At 41.3% G+C, this 14,503-nt stretch overlaps 1 protein-coding gene across 1 annotated transcript in view; it reads right to left on the reverse strand.

Annotated features, from left to right (window-relative positions):
- Positions 1-14,503, reverse strand: part of hpca (hippocalcin) — an 84,903-nt gene that overhangs the window by 20,937 nt on the left and 49,463 nt on the right. Inside the window, exon 2 of the mRNA XM_038290600.1 lies at positions 1,371-1,544. Within this exon, the coding sequence (XP_038146528.1) occupies positions 1,371-1,466 (96 nt within the window). The 5' untranslated portion in view covers positions 1,467-1,544. The remainder of the gene's footprint in view (positions 1-1,370; positions 1,545-14,503) is intronic.

Here is a 14,503-nt window from a genome sequence, read left to right on the forward strand (position 1 = left end):
CAATCACAAACTACAATGCCCTTTCAATGGATTTCAACTGCAGGCTGGAATACTCCCAAATTCTTTCAATTGCTCAGCAAACAAAACCTGCATGATTGGGATGAGCAGAAATGTCACAGCTGGTTAATCAGAGAGGAAAGAGCCCAGCGTTAGCCCCGGAGGAGCTGAAGAGATCAAGAGCTAAGGTGGGAGAGTTGGTTAAATCAGGCAGCTGTTAGTTGCGCAAAACCCCTAAAAACACCTCCTGAACACAGCAATGATGGAAGGAGGGTACATGCAAAGCAAAATATGGTGTTTAAAATTAGATACTCAACATTACCTTTCTCAAACCCCATAATGCTTAGGTTATCCTGAGCTATTTTCTCAACATATTCTAATTATCAGTTCGTATGAAATCATACAAAAAGTTATTCACAGTATTTCGTATGTTTTTGACGTTTTTCCTCGAAAATACAAATCAGTGCACATGCGCAGGCAGACAGAGAAAAAAAGCAGATCCGCGGACGGATGTAAAACTTGGAAAAACAGTGCAATAATTACTTCTCCATGTCTCTAACTACTTTGCTTGCTGTTTTGTATGTTAGGGTTAGGGTCAGGGTTAGGGTTAATTGTATGTTAAATTCTATGTTATTGAATGGTGCGTAAGATGCGCATGCGCAAGGATATCTTGTCTCGAGGCAAGACTTAAAAATACGACAAAAAAAAACGTCCAAAACGAAGAAATTACGGTGCATAACTTTTCGTACAATTTCATATGAACTCATAATGAGAATACACTGATTTTCTATATGTATGCTGCCATAGGTTTTGGCTGCTGGAGGACATAGGGACCACTTTTCATAATTCTCCCATTCTGCAGAATTTATAAGTTTAACCCCTAACTTTTTACTCTCACAGCTATTTCACACTATAGTTGCCTTATCTAGTCTGATCAGCTTGGATTATAGATGATACAATTTTGACCTATTTCTCAGTGTTTAGTCCTGTTTCTCTCCAAGATGTAGCTATGGGCTGAGATTTTACTATGACTAACTGTATATATGCTCTTTGAATTGAAAAGACCTCCCCTACTTTGAAACATGGTGATGGCAGAATATTGCTGTAAGAAGCATATTGCTGTATTTTTTTCAAAACAGAGACAAGGAATCTGGTTAGGATTTATCGTGAAAAAAAAAGGAAAACGCTTTTAACAAAAAAACAGAGCTGGCCTTTGACTACCTGTTTGATACTCTAAAACTTTCTAATTGGATGATGGTTCTGCAAAGGTTAACGTATGACTTTAACCACAATACAATGCTTTAGATTAAAATATAATTATGAGCTGGAATGGCGGAGTCATTTGATCTACTCTGTCTGCTGTGGATTCATACCTTGTACCACTCCTGTAGCTCGTGGTCGGAGAACTCTGTGTTCTCCCTGAGATCCTGCAGCATCTCTGGCCGCAGCTTGCTGTTCTGTTTCCCCATTGCAACGGGAACGTTCTTAACGGTCCTTTCACTGGACAACAATGCCGTCTATTGTGGAATCCAGGCCGCTTTCCACACCTGCAGGTGAAAAATAAGAAAAGAAGAAGTCAATGAATCTATCCCAATTAGTTTGGAGTTTGTGAAATTTTCTGTGAAATTGAAGTTTCACAGAAAAAAGGTAAATATTAAAAAGTTAAAAATATTATTTAAAAACAAAAGTGCATTTCCTCTCATTTGAGCTGATAAATGACATTATCTAGAAGAGGAATAAGTATTTTTGTCCTTAAGATAAGATAATATAGATATGCAGCAGTGGGGGTTGTAGACCATATTTGCTACGGGGGCCAGGGTGGAACGATTCTTTTAGCCGGGGAAAAAAATGAAAAAATTAAAAGAATTAAGTATTAAAAGTGTCCCACATAATCAAATAACCACTTTCTATTCTTGAGCAGGTCGCAGTCCCCTGACCTAGCAAAAGAGAACAGCGATCTCAGTGTAGCTAAGCTGAAAGTGCAACACTCTACATATAAAATGATTTAGACTTCATGGTCATTTTGCAGACACACTATATACAAAATGCAATTTCGATACATACAGATTTTCAACAGTGAAGGAGTAGCAGCTTGGCAATGAAATGAACATTTCCATTCATAAAGTGCAGCAGTGATCAAAATGTAAACAATGTAGGAGAGAACTGGTGCAAAAGGTGTTGATGTGGAAGGTTCAGAGCAGTGCAAAAATAAGTAAATAGATATGGTGCAAAATGTAGTAGAAACACTCAGTTGAACTGTATTTTGCAGATTGACCATGTAGTGCAAGTATGATGTTTGTAGTGTGATGCAGAGTCTCAACTTGTGACTTCTTTAGAGTTTTCAATAGTTCAACAGTCTTATGGTAACAGGGGAAAAAAGCTGTTGCAGAATCTGCTGGTCCTGCATTGAATGCTGTGTGTGCTTCCCAGAGGGCAGCAGGGAGAACAGTCCATGGTGGGGGTGTGGCGGGTCATTGATGATGTTATGATCTGGACATGCAGCGCTGGGATGAAATGTCTACTACAGAGACATTTCCATTTCGTTGTCCAGTGGGCGGATGTTGGAAAGCAGGACTGAATGGTCAGGTTTTCTGTAGGGGAATTCCTTCCTTCCTTAGCTTCGTTGTTAGCCCCCTCTTATGTTGGCTTAAACACTTCTTCCACCTGCTCTTTCTCCAGCGTCGTCCGCTCCGTTAATCGGCTGCTCTGTGCACGTCTGCCTGAAACTCTCCGAAGTGGTTAAAAGCGGCTTTAATTAGGAGTCCAGAAAAAACACTTGATGACCATAGCTCTAGCAGGCGCTGGCGGTCATAGATACAGGATCAATGACTAGTTTGAAGTCTTCTAGGCGGGTTATTTTGTGGAGCTGTCGAGAGCTCCATTTAAAATCATTAACAGAGTATGGCCGTTTCTGTGTACTTGTGCGTTCTCATGTACTCGTTTACATATGAAACATCATCATTAGCCTCAGCCCTAGTACTGTTCCAATTCACAAGAACAGCAGACCGAGAACGAACAAAGTCCCCGGATGTTGTTCTCGCCCCTCCCTCTTTACCCAGCATGCATCAGAGCAGACTTGTCTGTTCTAGAGATTGACAGCTGTCCCAGCATACACTGCAGCACCTTTCAATGGAGCGCTCACAGAGCTCAAAGTATTGAGTTAAATGTTCTCTTTTCTGTTACCGTTGTTCAATAAAACTGCGTTTTAAGATAATTTGAGGTAAGAACATTATACTATTAAGCGTCACTATATGGCCCATTTACTGATTTAGTGCATAATTTAAAAAAATGTCCAAGTTGAGAGGACCTCAACCAGCAGACCTCTGAGGCTGACGGCAGCCATGTCTAACCACAGCCCGTCTGCAGCAGCCCTCTCTGTGCATAGCCGCGTGTGAAGAACCACTGCCTCTGATGGAGATTTTCTTGTTTTATTTCACAAAATGTTCATTTGATTTGTGTTTATCTGACTGTGCTCATTATTATTCCCCCACTAAATGAAAAATTTCAGAATTTATTATTATCTAGAGACTATTAATAACAGGAGGTGAAATGCAGCTCCAGAGGAGCCGAGCGTGTGGTGACGTCCCGAGTACGCTTCTTTTCGAATTGACCCATATTTATGCTGTGTGCTCCCGTTCTCTCCAAGTCCAGACTTTCCTGTATTCTTCTCAAGAACTTGGCTAGGAGACATGTTCATGTTTGCGTTCTTGTGAATTGAGAAACGATTTAAAACTCTACAATTAAAAACTGCAATTGTTACAAGAGACCAAACAGTTATGATTTCTTTACCAGCCCATATCTAGTATTATACCTGACAGAACAGAGGCTAAAAGGGGGACCAGGACCAGTTTAACAGGGGCACTGGCCCTTTCTGTACCCATCTGCAACTCCCCATTTTATGCAAAAAAAAAAAAAAATAGTGTTGTTTTTTGTTGAAGAGGTATTTTTAGTAGTTTTTGAATGCTCTTAGGGGTGAAACAATTAACCATGATTAATTGATTATATAAATAATTGTCAACTAATTTAGCAATCGATAAATAGAGACTCTAAAACATGCCTTTAGCTGAACGAGAAACCAAGTTAGAGCAGTAATTACATCAAAAATAGTAAATAAATTATGAAATTAATAGTAAGTAAAAATATGTATACATTGATTCCTATATTGTCCAAAACACAGAACTAGAGAACTCTTCTGCTCGTTCTCGTAGTTTGTACTTGACAAAGTTTTCACCTTACATGGAGTTGCTATTGGTTTCTAAATTGAGCTGGATGCTTGTTGCTTTTGAGTATCCACAAATCCATCTTTATTATAACGCTTCAAATGTTTGCTAGGTCGGATCTAAATAACATGGATGCGCCTGATGTCACATCCACAGAAAAAACACATCTCTTATTTGGAAATCATGTAAAAATCAACCTAAATAAACCAATTTAAAAAACAGAATTATATTTATTTTTTGTAGCGTACACATGAATAAATATAATGATTCCAATAGATTAGGACAGAATGAAGAAAAAGAATATAAAATCATCTGGCTGCATTTGACAGAAACGAGGCTTGTTCAAATAAAAATGAATGAATCATTAAAAAGATAAAGCTGCTTCTGAAGCTCAGTCACCAATGACATCCGTTATACTGTGACCTAATCAAGACAAGCCCTGTTACAGGAAAATGTCCCCATCATCACAATAGAAATTATGCAAGTCAGCAAGTGTTGAGGTGCTGCCTGTTTGTCACAAAACATGAAATAATCCTGCAACCACTGACGTCAAGCTCAGGCTGGCTGATCACATTTGGAACAGGGTTTATCTGGCCAGCTGAGTGTATGTTTGGGAAATCAGCTGTCTGCTGTGTTCACATCTCTTAATCCTCATCTCAGCTCAACCTGTCGGACAAAATGCGATTGCAGTGATTCAATTATGCAACGACACCGCTAAATATTTATGGTTTATTTTATTTATTTTCCCATATGGATGGATGTAGACTTTAGCTGTATTTGATTTTACTGGAATCTTGAATCTACATTCAGCATGAAAAGCTAATCTGGTTATTTTAGTCTCACCAACCCCAACTGGAGCAGTTTTGGTTCAATCAATGACAAAATAAACACTTAAATAGTTTCTTTTTTAATAAAATATTATAATACAAAAATTATACAATGTTCCATCTTTTCATGCAAATATTGTAAAAAGAAATTTAAATGGATCTCTATGGCAGGAATTAGAGGAGATATTTGCTTTTTTTCTTTTCTATATGCATCTTGCAGTAAAAATGATTAAATCCCAGACTTTGCTCAGACTGCACAGGAATGTGCAGGATGTTAAGAAAAAAAAAAGTCAAGGAGGCATGTGTAATACATAAGGGGTGCAGGCGTGGGCGTTAACGGTGTTTACTGATGCCTGGCGAGCACCTTCGTGCACAGAAAGCAACAAAACCCACACATCCCTCCGCCTCTTCGCTCGGCTAATAAAATTAGACTCGTATTAAATGGCTCATCCCGAAGGCATTAGAGTTAAATGCAGGTGCACTGACAGGATTGCTGGGAGCTCATTTCCGTGCTGTTGCAGCGGGTGGGGGGGTGGACTGTCAGCAGCAGTTGGGCCCGGTTTTGCTCCTCAGAACTACCTTAACTCATCATAGCATGGATTCTAAAAGATCTTCGAAGCATTCCTCAGAGATTTTGAGTTTAAGTGGGGCTAAAGTTTCAATATACAATACTAACTGAACTCCCTTTATATCAGGGGTCTCAAACCGGTTCCAGAGAGGTCTGTGTGGCTGCAGGTTTCTTTTCAACCAAGCAATGGCACACCAGACTCCATTCATCTCATCAAGTCATAATGTTCAGATTGGACTCAGTTGATGAGATGAATGGAGTCTGGTCAGCCATTGCTTGGTTGGAAAGAAAACCTGCAGCCACACGGCCGTTTCTGGAACCGGTTTCAGACACCTGCTTTATATAGCTTTATTTGCTTTTATCCATCCATCCTCTTTCTCTTCACAGGGGTGGCAGCTTCAGTAGGGAGGCCCAGACGCCCCTCTCTCCCAGCCACTTGCACCAGCTCCTCCAGGGAAATCCCAAGGTTTTTCCAGGTCAGCCGATAAACATAGTCCCTCCAGCGTGTCCTGGGTCTCCCTCTGGGTCTCCTCCCTGTGGGACATGCCTGGAACACCTCACCAGGGAGGAATCTTAAAACTATTTCATATCAAACAAAATTAAGAAATTTACTTTAATAGAAGTTATGGCCACATCATCCAGCCCTGGGTTTAGCATTAGGATTGGTGGGCCCTATAGAAGATTGTAATTTAAGAGGGTCATAGGATGATTCTATTGGGTATTTGGTTCTGGTCCTTACGGTCTCTAAATAGGGTGTGTAACACTGGTTGGGCTGAAAATGGCATATTTGCTGTTCTATGAGCCCTAATGTAAGCCTTGTTAAAAGCCCTAGAATGAAACGACAGGTTTCCTTTCTTTTATGGAATGCTCATGAATATTTAGATGAGCTGTGCGCTGATTGGTTGGTTTACAACGAGCGAAGCTGCTGAGCAAAGACGCATCATAGCAACAAGCACTCACTCACTGAAACATCAAATTGTTGATATGGTCGGGAGACCAGAGGTCCTCTTTTTCCCGGACATGTCCTACTTTTCATACCTAAAAAAATGTCCAGGGGGAATTTCAAAATCGTCCAGGATTTTGGTCGACTACAGTGCAGCAGAACCGAGCCTGCTTCCCCCCCGCCTGCCTGGTAAGGCCGGAATTGGAAAAAAAAACTTGTAATAATGGCTTTCTTGTAAAGATAGCTTGTGGTCAGATTGGAATTTAAGTACCTAGTTAGTTATAGTTGTAATGACTCCAAATATAACCCAATATAGCTTATTTGTATATAATAAAAAGATTCATTGGAGTAAATCCTGCCAAATATAGGCTGTTTGCACCCTATTTTCAAACTAAAACTTAAAACTGTGAATAGATCTACGTTACATCATAACAGTCCATGTCTACCCACATTGCCATTCCTGGATGGAGGACACTGTAGAAGACTCTTATAAAAAACCAAGCAACTACGTAGCTTTAGTAGCCATAGTGAGAGGAGTCCTTTGTACAGAGCCGTTAAATAGGAGTTCTGCCAGCGAAAGATAAAGAAAGTTAGGTTGCTAGGGCGTCCATTAGTCCATTCCAAATACAGGCAGATCTATGACAGACCCGATACTTTTTAGCCTGACGTAGTCCTACTCAATTCTAGTCAGAATATGAGTCTGATACTGCTCCATAGAGCTGTGATTATGGGGCGTGTTTTGAACGAACCAGGAAAAAAATGCCTCTGCACCCAATTGGATAGACCTACAACCAATAAGAGCAACGGAGTACGTGACGTATGTTAAGCGAGGCATAGTTGTTGTCCACAAAAATCAAAGCGTGCAGTTGCGCGCCTAGAATAAGAAGATGAGCCTTGATCGTGTTTCTCTGTTCCTCTTTTAAAATTAATTTGCTGTCGATATCTTCTAGAACAGACCTAATAGCAGAATCTACTCACCCAAACTCTCCAGCTGCAGCCATTATTGTTGTCACCCAAGCGCGCTTTGGTCACGTGGTTGATAACGTTACTCTTGATCATCTGTCCATCATCGTATAAAGCCCGCCCTGACAATTTGATTGGATCGCCTGACAGTGGGCTTTAATACTCGCGCTACTATGGAGCAGAGCCAGACCGAACTTCCCAGAACTCAAACCTTGTGGGCGGGACTAAGTTCGGACTGGCACCCAGGCTAGATACTTTTGGTAATTACTTCACAAAATTATGAAAAAGCTTATTAAAAAAATTCATGATTGAGAGAATAAGGTTTAAAGAAAATCAGCCTATCTATACAGTAGTAGCCATTCAAAAATTCCCCAATTTCCTTGATGGGTGGATGGATGGATGGATGGATGGATGGATGGTGGATGGATGATGAGAAGATGGGTGGATGGAATGAATGATGGATGGATGGATGGATGGATGAATAATGATGATGAGAAGATGGATGAATGGATGACGATGAGAAGATGGATGATGATGATGGAAGGATGGATGGATGATGAGAAGATGGATGGATGGATGATGATGATGGAAGGATGGATGGATGATGATGATGGATGGATGGATGGATGATGAGAAGATGGATGGATGGATTATGATGATGGATGGATGGATGGATGATGATGACGATGATGATGGATGGATGATGATGGATGATGATGAGAAGATGGATGGATGGATGGATGGATGATGATGAGAAGATGGATGGATGGATGGATGGATTGATGATAATGAGAAGACGGATGGATGGATGGATGGATGGATGATGATGATGGATGGATGGATGATGATGATGGATGGATGGATGATGATGACGATGATGATGAATGGATGGATAATGATGGATGGATGGATGATGTTTGATGGATGGATAAATGGATGGATGGATGATGATGATGGATGGATGATGATGACGATGATGATGAATGGATGGATAATGATGGATGGATGGATGATGTTTGATGGATGGATAAATGGATGGATGGATGGATGATGGATGGATGATGATGGAAGGATGATGGATGGATTGATAGAAGGATGGATGATGATGTTGGATGGATGGATAAATGGATGGATGGACAATGATGGATGGATTGATAGAAGGATGGATGATGATGAATGGATGGACGATGACAGATGGAAGATGATGGATGGATGATCAAGGATGGATGGCTCTATGGATGATGAAGGATGGATGATGTTGAATGGATGGATGGATGGATGATGATGGATGGATGGATGATCTTGGATGGATGATGGATGGATGGATGGATGATGTTGGATGGATTAATAGAAGAATGGATGATGTTAAATGGATGGATAGATGGATGGATGATGACGGATGGATGGATGGATGGTGAAGGATGGATGATGGTTGGATGGATTAGTAGAAGGATGGATGATGGTTGTATGGGTGGATGTATGGATGTCAGGTTGTTATTTATCTTGGAAACATGGAGTTACCTTTTCCAATAAACCAGCATTTGTACCAAGCTTTTACGTCACATCACCAGCCTATAAGCCTCTAAGCGTTAAATTCCCTCTGGTTGTAACCACTGAGCCCAGAAGAGAGATTTTTTTTAGAAAGTAACAGAGTATAAAGTGGCAGGATGCTGCCAGAAGTCCACAAGCTAAAACAACACTACAAATCTTGTTCAGACATGGCAACCTTTTCATAATCACCACTGCCTCCCTCCAAACCCTGCTTTTTTTAACAGTTGTTTTTCTTTTAACTGACTTTAACCTGTCAAAGCTCTGAGTCCAGAAATCAGCCTTAGAGAAATGCTTTTGTGCTCTCCAGCCAGAGTTGTTTTAATCCCACTGTGGCCCCCAGAATCCAAACCCTACATTCAGCTCCTTTAAACACCTGCCCTCCATCCTGCAGCATAAAACATTAATCCATTCCCGTCTGAGTGCCCTTCTGTTGGTGCTCAACCCTGTCGTAAGTCGACGGAAACGGAGGCTCCGTGAACATCTGCTGTGGCTTTCAGCTGCTGATGCTAAGCAGTTCAGGGACCTTATGGCTGTTAAATCTCACAAAAAGGAGAAAAGGAAAAAAAGAGAATGAAAAGTAAGAGAAACTGACATGCAGATAGATGATGTAAGACCAAGAGACCATTCACAGTGAGTTTGTTAAAGGTGGGAGTGAAACTAGTCACGGAACAGGAGCAGCTATCAGGAGGGAAAATGGTGCAAAGTTTCGTTTTAGTTTCCCCACTTTTAAAGACCAACCAGTGAGCAGGAGTGTTGCTAAGATCTAATATAGTTACACAGTTTTTCAAGTACTAGAGTGAATTTCATAATTTTCATAATTTTAGTAACTGTGTGTTTTATGTCTTGAAACATCAGCAATGCAATTAGCTGTAAATTACAAATTACATTTCCTGCTATGAAGGCAGTTGCACCATCAGGTGCTGGCCAGGAGTGGCCATGGCCAACCTGTGCAATGCCCTGGCCACCCCACTGGCTACCAAACTGTCCACCACACTGTCCTCCACACTGGCCACCAAACTGTCCACCACACTGGCCACCCAACTGGCTACCAAACTGTCCACCCCACTGTCCTCCACACTGGCCACCCCACTGTCCACCAAACTGTCCACCCCACTGTCCTCCACACTGTCCACCAAACTGTCCACCACACTGGCCATTGAAAATCACTGGGGTCCGAATAAGGAAAATCAACAACCAGTAAAGGTCCGGAGACAATTTAAATAATAATGTGTTACTTATAATGTGTAACAAAATTTAACACTAAAATAAAACAAGGTTTTTATGTATCAATGTTATACATTGACTTTTTAAATAAAAAAAATATATAAAGAAAAAATATATAATTTTTTTCATTTCAAAATCTAAAGTGCTTTTTTAAGTACATAGAGAACAACAATCGTTCAGTTTGGTATATAGACAATTTCTTAATTCACATATTTTATAAAACACCTGAAGTGACCGTTTGAATGGAGACAAAGCCATTCTCAATCACATATCACAGAGCTTTGAGCCTGGATCCATATTTATTCTTGATTATGTTTATGGTGACGAATCCTGCTTCACAGCAGCTGGTTGAGCCAAACATCCTCTAAATGTGCAGGGTCATCTTTCAGTACGCCATTTCACTTTTCTTTCACCAGTTCACCGCAGTGCTTCCAGCAGTCCACACTTTCTCTGCTCTCTTTTTCTCATCATCTTCTCCTTCTTTCCCATCGCCCGGCTTGCCACAGGTTTGCCTGCTTGCAGCAGCAACCCAGACTGACAGCAGCTCATTGGCTAATCTGTATCACGTGCAGCCTGGTCCTGGACGCTCTGGAGGGATTTACCGTACAAGCAAGAGAAGCGGCGCAAGTGAAGTTAGATAATGTCGTAGGACAACATGCAGTAACTTATAAATGTTTAAAGTCAGGTTGGGTCTGGTTAGCCAGCAGGTGGGTCCAGATCTGGACCGCGGCCCGTTAATCGGTGACCTCTGGTCTAGTGGACGAAAAAGTAGTGAACTCGAAATTTTCCACAATGCACCTTGAAAAGTAGCGATCACTGATGGTGCAATAGGACTTTTTGTAGAGGTGACTAATAACAAAGATGGCACAGGCACAGCTCGGGGAGGTGGAGATACGTGACCAATGGGGAGCGAAAAGTAGTGATCATCTGTCCGAACGGTCAGTTAACTGAGTTCACCATGAAGTCCACTATATAGACCCCACTCTATGTAGTGATTGACGGATTTAGGGGGTTCAGCCACAGCCTTAGTTAACTGGATTAGCTAGTAAGCCAGCTAATATACCTGGCTAACTATCTAATCTAGCATTGATATCTAGTTTCATTCTCTAGCATTGATATCTTCTCTGCATTTAAAGGAGCAATTTGGCATTTCACTGTGAAGGCTGAGGTGACATGTGGCAGTATCTTTTTACTGCAGGGCAAATGTAATGACAAAAACCTTGTAATTTTACTATTCTCCTTTAGCTACCAGCCACTATGACTTTTTTTTTTTTTTTACAAACCTTATAATTATATGTCTTTGGATGAAACCACTTTATTGGCAGGGAACCCTCCAGAGAAGCCTAAGGCCCCAACATTGGAGAAGAAAAGTGATTTAATTCCTTGAGTTGCATAAGCTGCTCCTCAAGGAGAACTCATGCAATTTTATTGAAAGTTATTCAGACGGCTGAGTGAAATCCTCCCACATCCAACCCAAAGTCTTTTCTCTTTTCTCCGTATTGCATGGAAAATAATAACATTAAGCATATTGACCAACTGTGGACAGACTAGGAACTGCCATTGTCAAACATGTAGATAACTGAGGCTGGACAATAACAGATTTTTAATAAAAAAGGCAGGATATGGGACACCTGCATAGCTTAGGATGCAATATGATGGCAAAAACTAAAGCTGCAGAGCGGGGATAAAGAGAGAGATAGAGAAAAATGAGAAAAGTTGAAGAAAAGATAAATCATAAGTACCGTTTAAGACTTAAGAAAGCTGCTTTCAGTCAGCTGTTAAATGTGCACATAGGAGGATAAAAGGCTGCCTTCACTTCTGCCAGCAGCTCAGTCATTATGGAGGAAAACTGAATAGAAGGAAAGTGCAAAAGAAAAGCTGGAGGACTGCAAAAAATGTAGAGAGAAATGGGAGGAGGTCTGAGAGCAGAATGCACGGCTGAGGTAACGCAGCGAGCAACAGGCCACGTAAAAAAAAAAAGCAACAAACTAGCAGGAGCTATTGATTCTTTTAGCTTTTCTTGAGTGTTTTCATCCCGCTGTCTCCCTTTTCTCTGTAGGAGCGGCATTTTGAGAGCCCACCTGAGACGAAGGGCGATTCACACATTTGTTATGTTTTTTTCAGCCTTTCTTTCTTCTTTTCCACCTTCCTCTCCCTTTGGAGTTTCCTGTCATTTTTCTTTGCCCAAATATTTGCTTTTGTTCCCTCTGCGCTTCCCGGTGACCTGCTGATTCTCTGTCACACAGAAGAGAACGGATGGCCATTGTCTGCCTTATCTGACTCTGAATCTGCTCGGGGTGGATTTGTTGCAGATTTTCTGACCTTTTCAGGTCCTCATCCACTTAACTGCCTTGTCCTGTGGCCCACAGATACGCTTGTTACATCTACCCAGTCTGATTTAATTTTTCTTTACTTTGCCCCATTACGCTTTCAACAACTGGGTCACATATCCAGATTCTATGATCAAAGGTGAGGGTAGGAGCATAGACTGAATGGTAAATCCAGAGCTATGCCTTTTAGATCAGATCTCTTCGCTACAACACAAAAGAGCAGTGTCCGCATTATAACTGGAGCTGGGCGTCAACCATTTCTCCCCTGGCCTCACTCGTGACAAGGACTCCATCAGGGGCAGATTTAGGATATTTGGGGCCCTAGGCAAAAACAGGCATGGGGCCCTCTAAATTGATAAGACGAGACATAAAACAGACCCATTATAGAGATACAGAAATTTTAATAGAATAGACATACATTATTTGTTCTACGTTTTGTCACTCTCTTCTGATTGCTCCTTCCTGTTTCCAAAAAGGCGACGGCAAAAGTAAATAACACAGTCCGTCTTTTCACTGTAGACGATCCATGATCTCCTGATCTGTTCTCCATTTGTCATTCATGAAATATTAGTTGCATGAATCATGACAGCAGATAAGATAGAGGAGAGAAGGAGGCGGGGTTACCAATCTATCGTTATTAATTAGTGTACCACAGGCCGGATTCAACCTTGGTCAGCTTCATCGAGAAATAAAGGCCTCCGTACATAGATTGTGCGCGCTAACCACTGCACTACCTGCGTGCCCTGGAGTTTGATGTTTTTATATGTTGTTGCCAAAGTCTCCAGTAGCAGAAAAAAGTTGCTAGATTTGGCACTAGGCGCTTTTTGAAATAAAATTGCTAGAAGGGTCTGAAAAGTTGCTAAACATAGTCACTAAAGCGCTAAGTTGGCAACACTGCTCTTCACAACATTTGTTTTCTGCTGTGTTTGGACCTTTCTGAACATGTGCAGCAAATGGACTGATCCAATGTGGTGGACACTGAAGAAACACTTAAAGGAATAGTACACCCAAAACATGATTAGCCTTAATTTTCTACTCACCCCCATGATGAACAACACTCTGGAGTACTTTTTTGATATCTCAAATGCATCTAGAGATCTGGGAGGCTTCTTGCTGTCTGCTGACATTCAAATAATGGAGCTCTATGGTGCTCGAGACAGAAAGGTCCATAAAAGTCCACAAAAAACGTGTCAATACTCCTCCATACTGCTCGTCCAATGTATTCCAAGTGTCCTGAGTGGGTAGCATCCAGAACTTTACTCGAAACGAAGTCATTTAGAATGTTTTTAGAGCATAAACAGTAGTGTATAGGACTTCCTGAAAACGCGCACCTGCGCGTTCACGAGTCTTCGGAAACCGCGGCAGACCAAACCAGATGAAAGTGCGCATTCAGCGTCTGCTCTGCCGATAATGCAAGCGTAGAAGAAGAAATGTGCAGCTTACCTGTGCAAAGAAAGAAACAACGAAAGAAAAATGTCTGAGGACTTCAGTGTTGAGGAAGAGCATGAGTTCTTTGCCGAGCTGAATGCGCACTTTCATCTGGTTTGGTCTGCCGTGGTTTCCGTAGCGTCGTGAACGCGCTTTCAGGAAATCCTATACACTACTGTTTATGCTCTAAAAACATTCTAAATGACGATTAAAGTTCTGGATGCTACCCACTCAGGACACTTGGAATACATTGGACGAGCAGTATGGAGGAATATTGAAACGTTTTTTGTGGACTTTTTTAGGACCTTTCTGCCTCGGGCACCATAGACCTCCATTATTTGAATGTCAGCAGACAGTAAGAAGCCTCCCAGATCTCCAGATGCATTTGAGATATCAAAAAAGTACTCCAGAGTGTTGTTCAGCATGGGGGTGAGTAGAAAATGAAGGCTAAT

This window comes from Cyprinodon tularosa, unplaced genomic scaffold, assembly GCF_016077235.1.
Source record: "Cyprinodon tularosa strain WSP-4 unplaced genomic scaffold, ASM1607723v1 ctg284, whole genome shotgun sequence".
Lineage (NCBI taxonomy): Eukaryota > Metazoa > Chordata > Actinopteri > Cyprinodontiformes > Cyprinodontidae > Cyprinodon > Cyprinodon tularosa.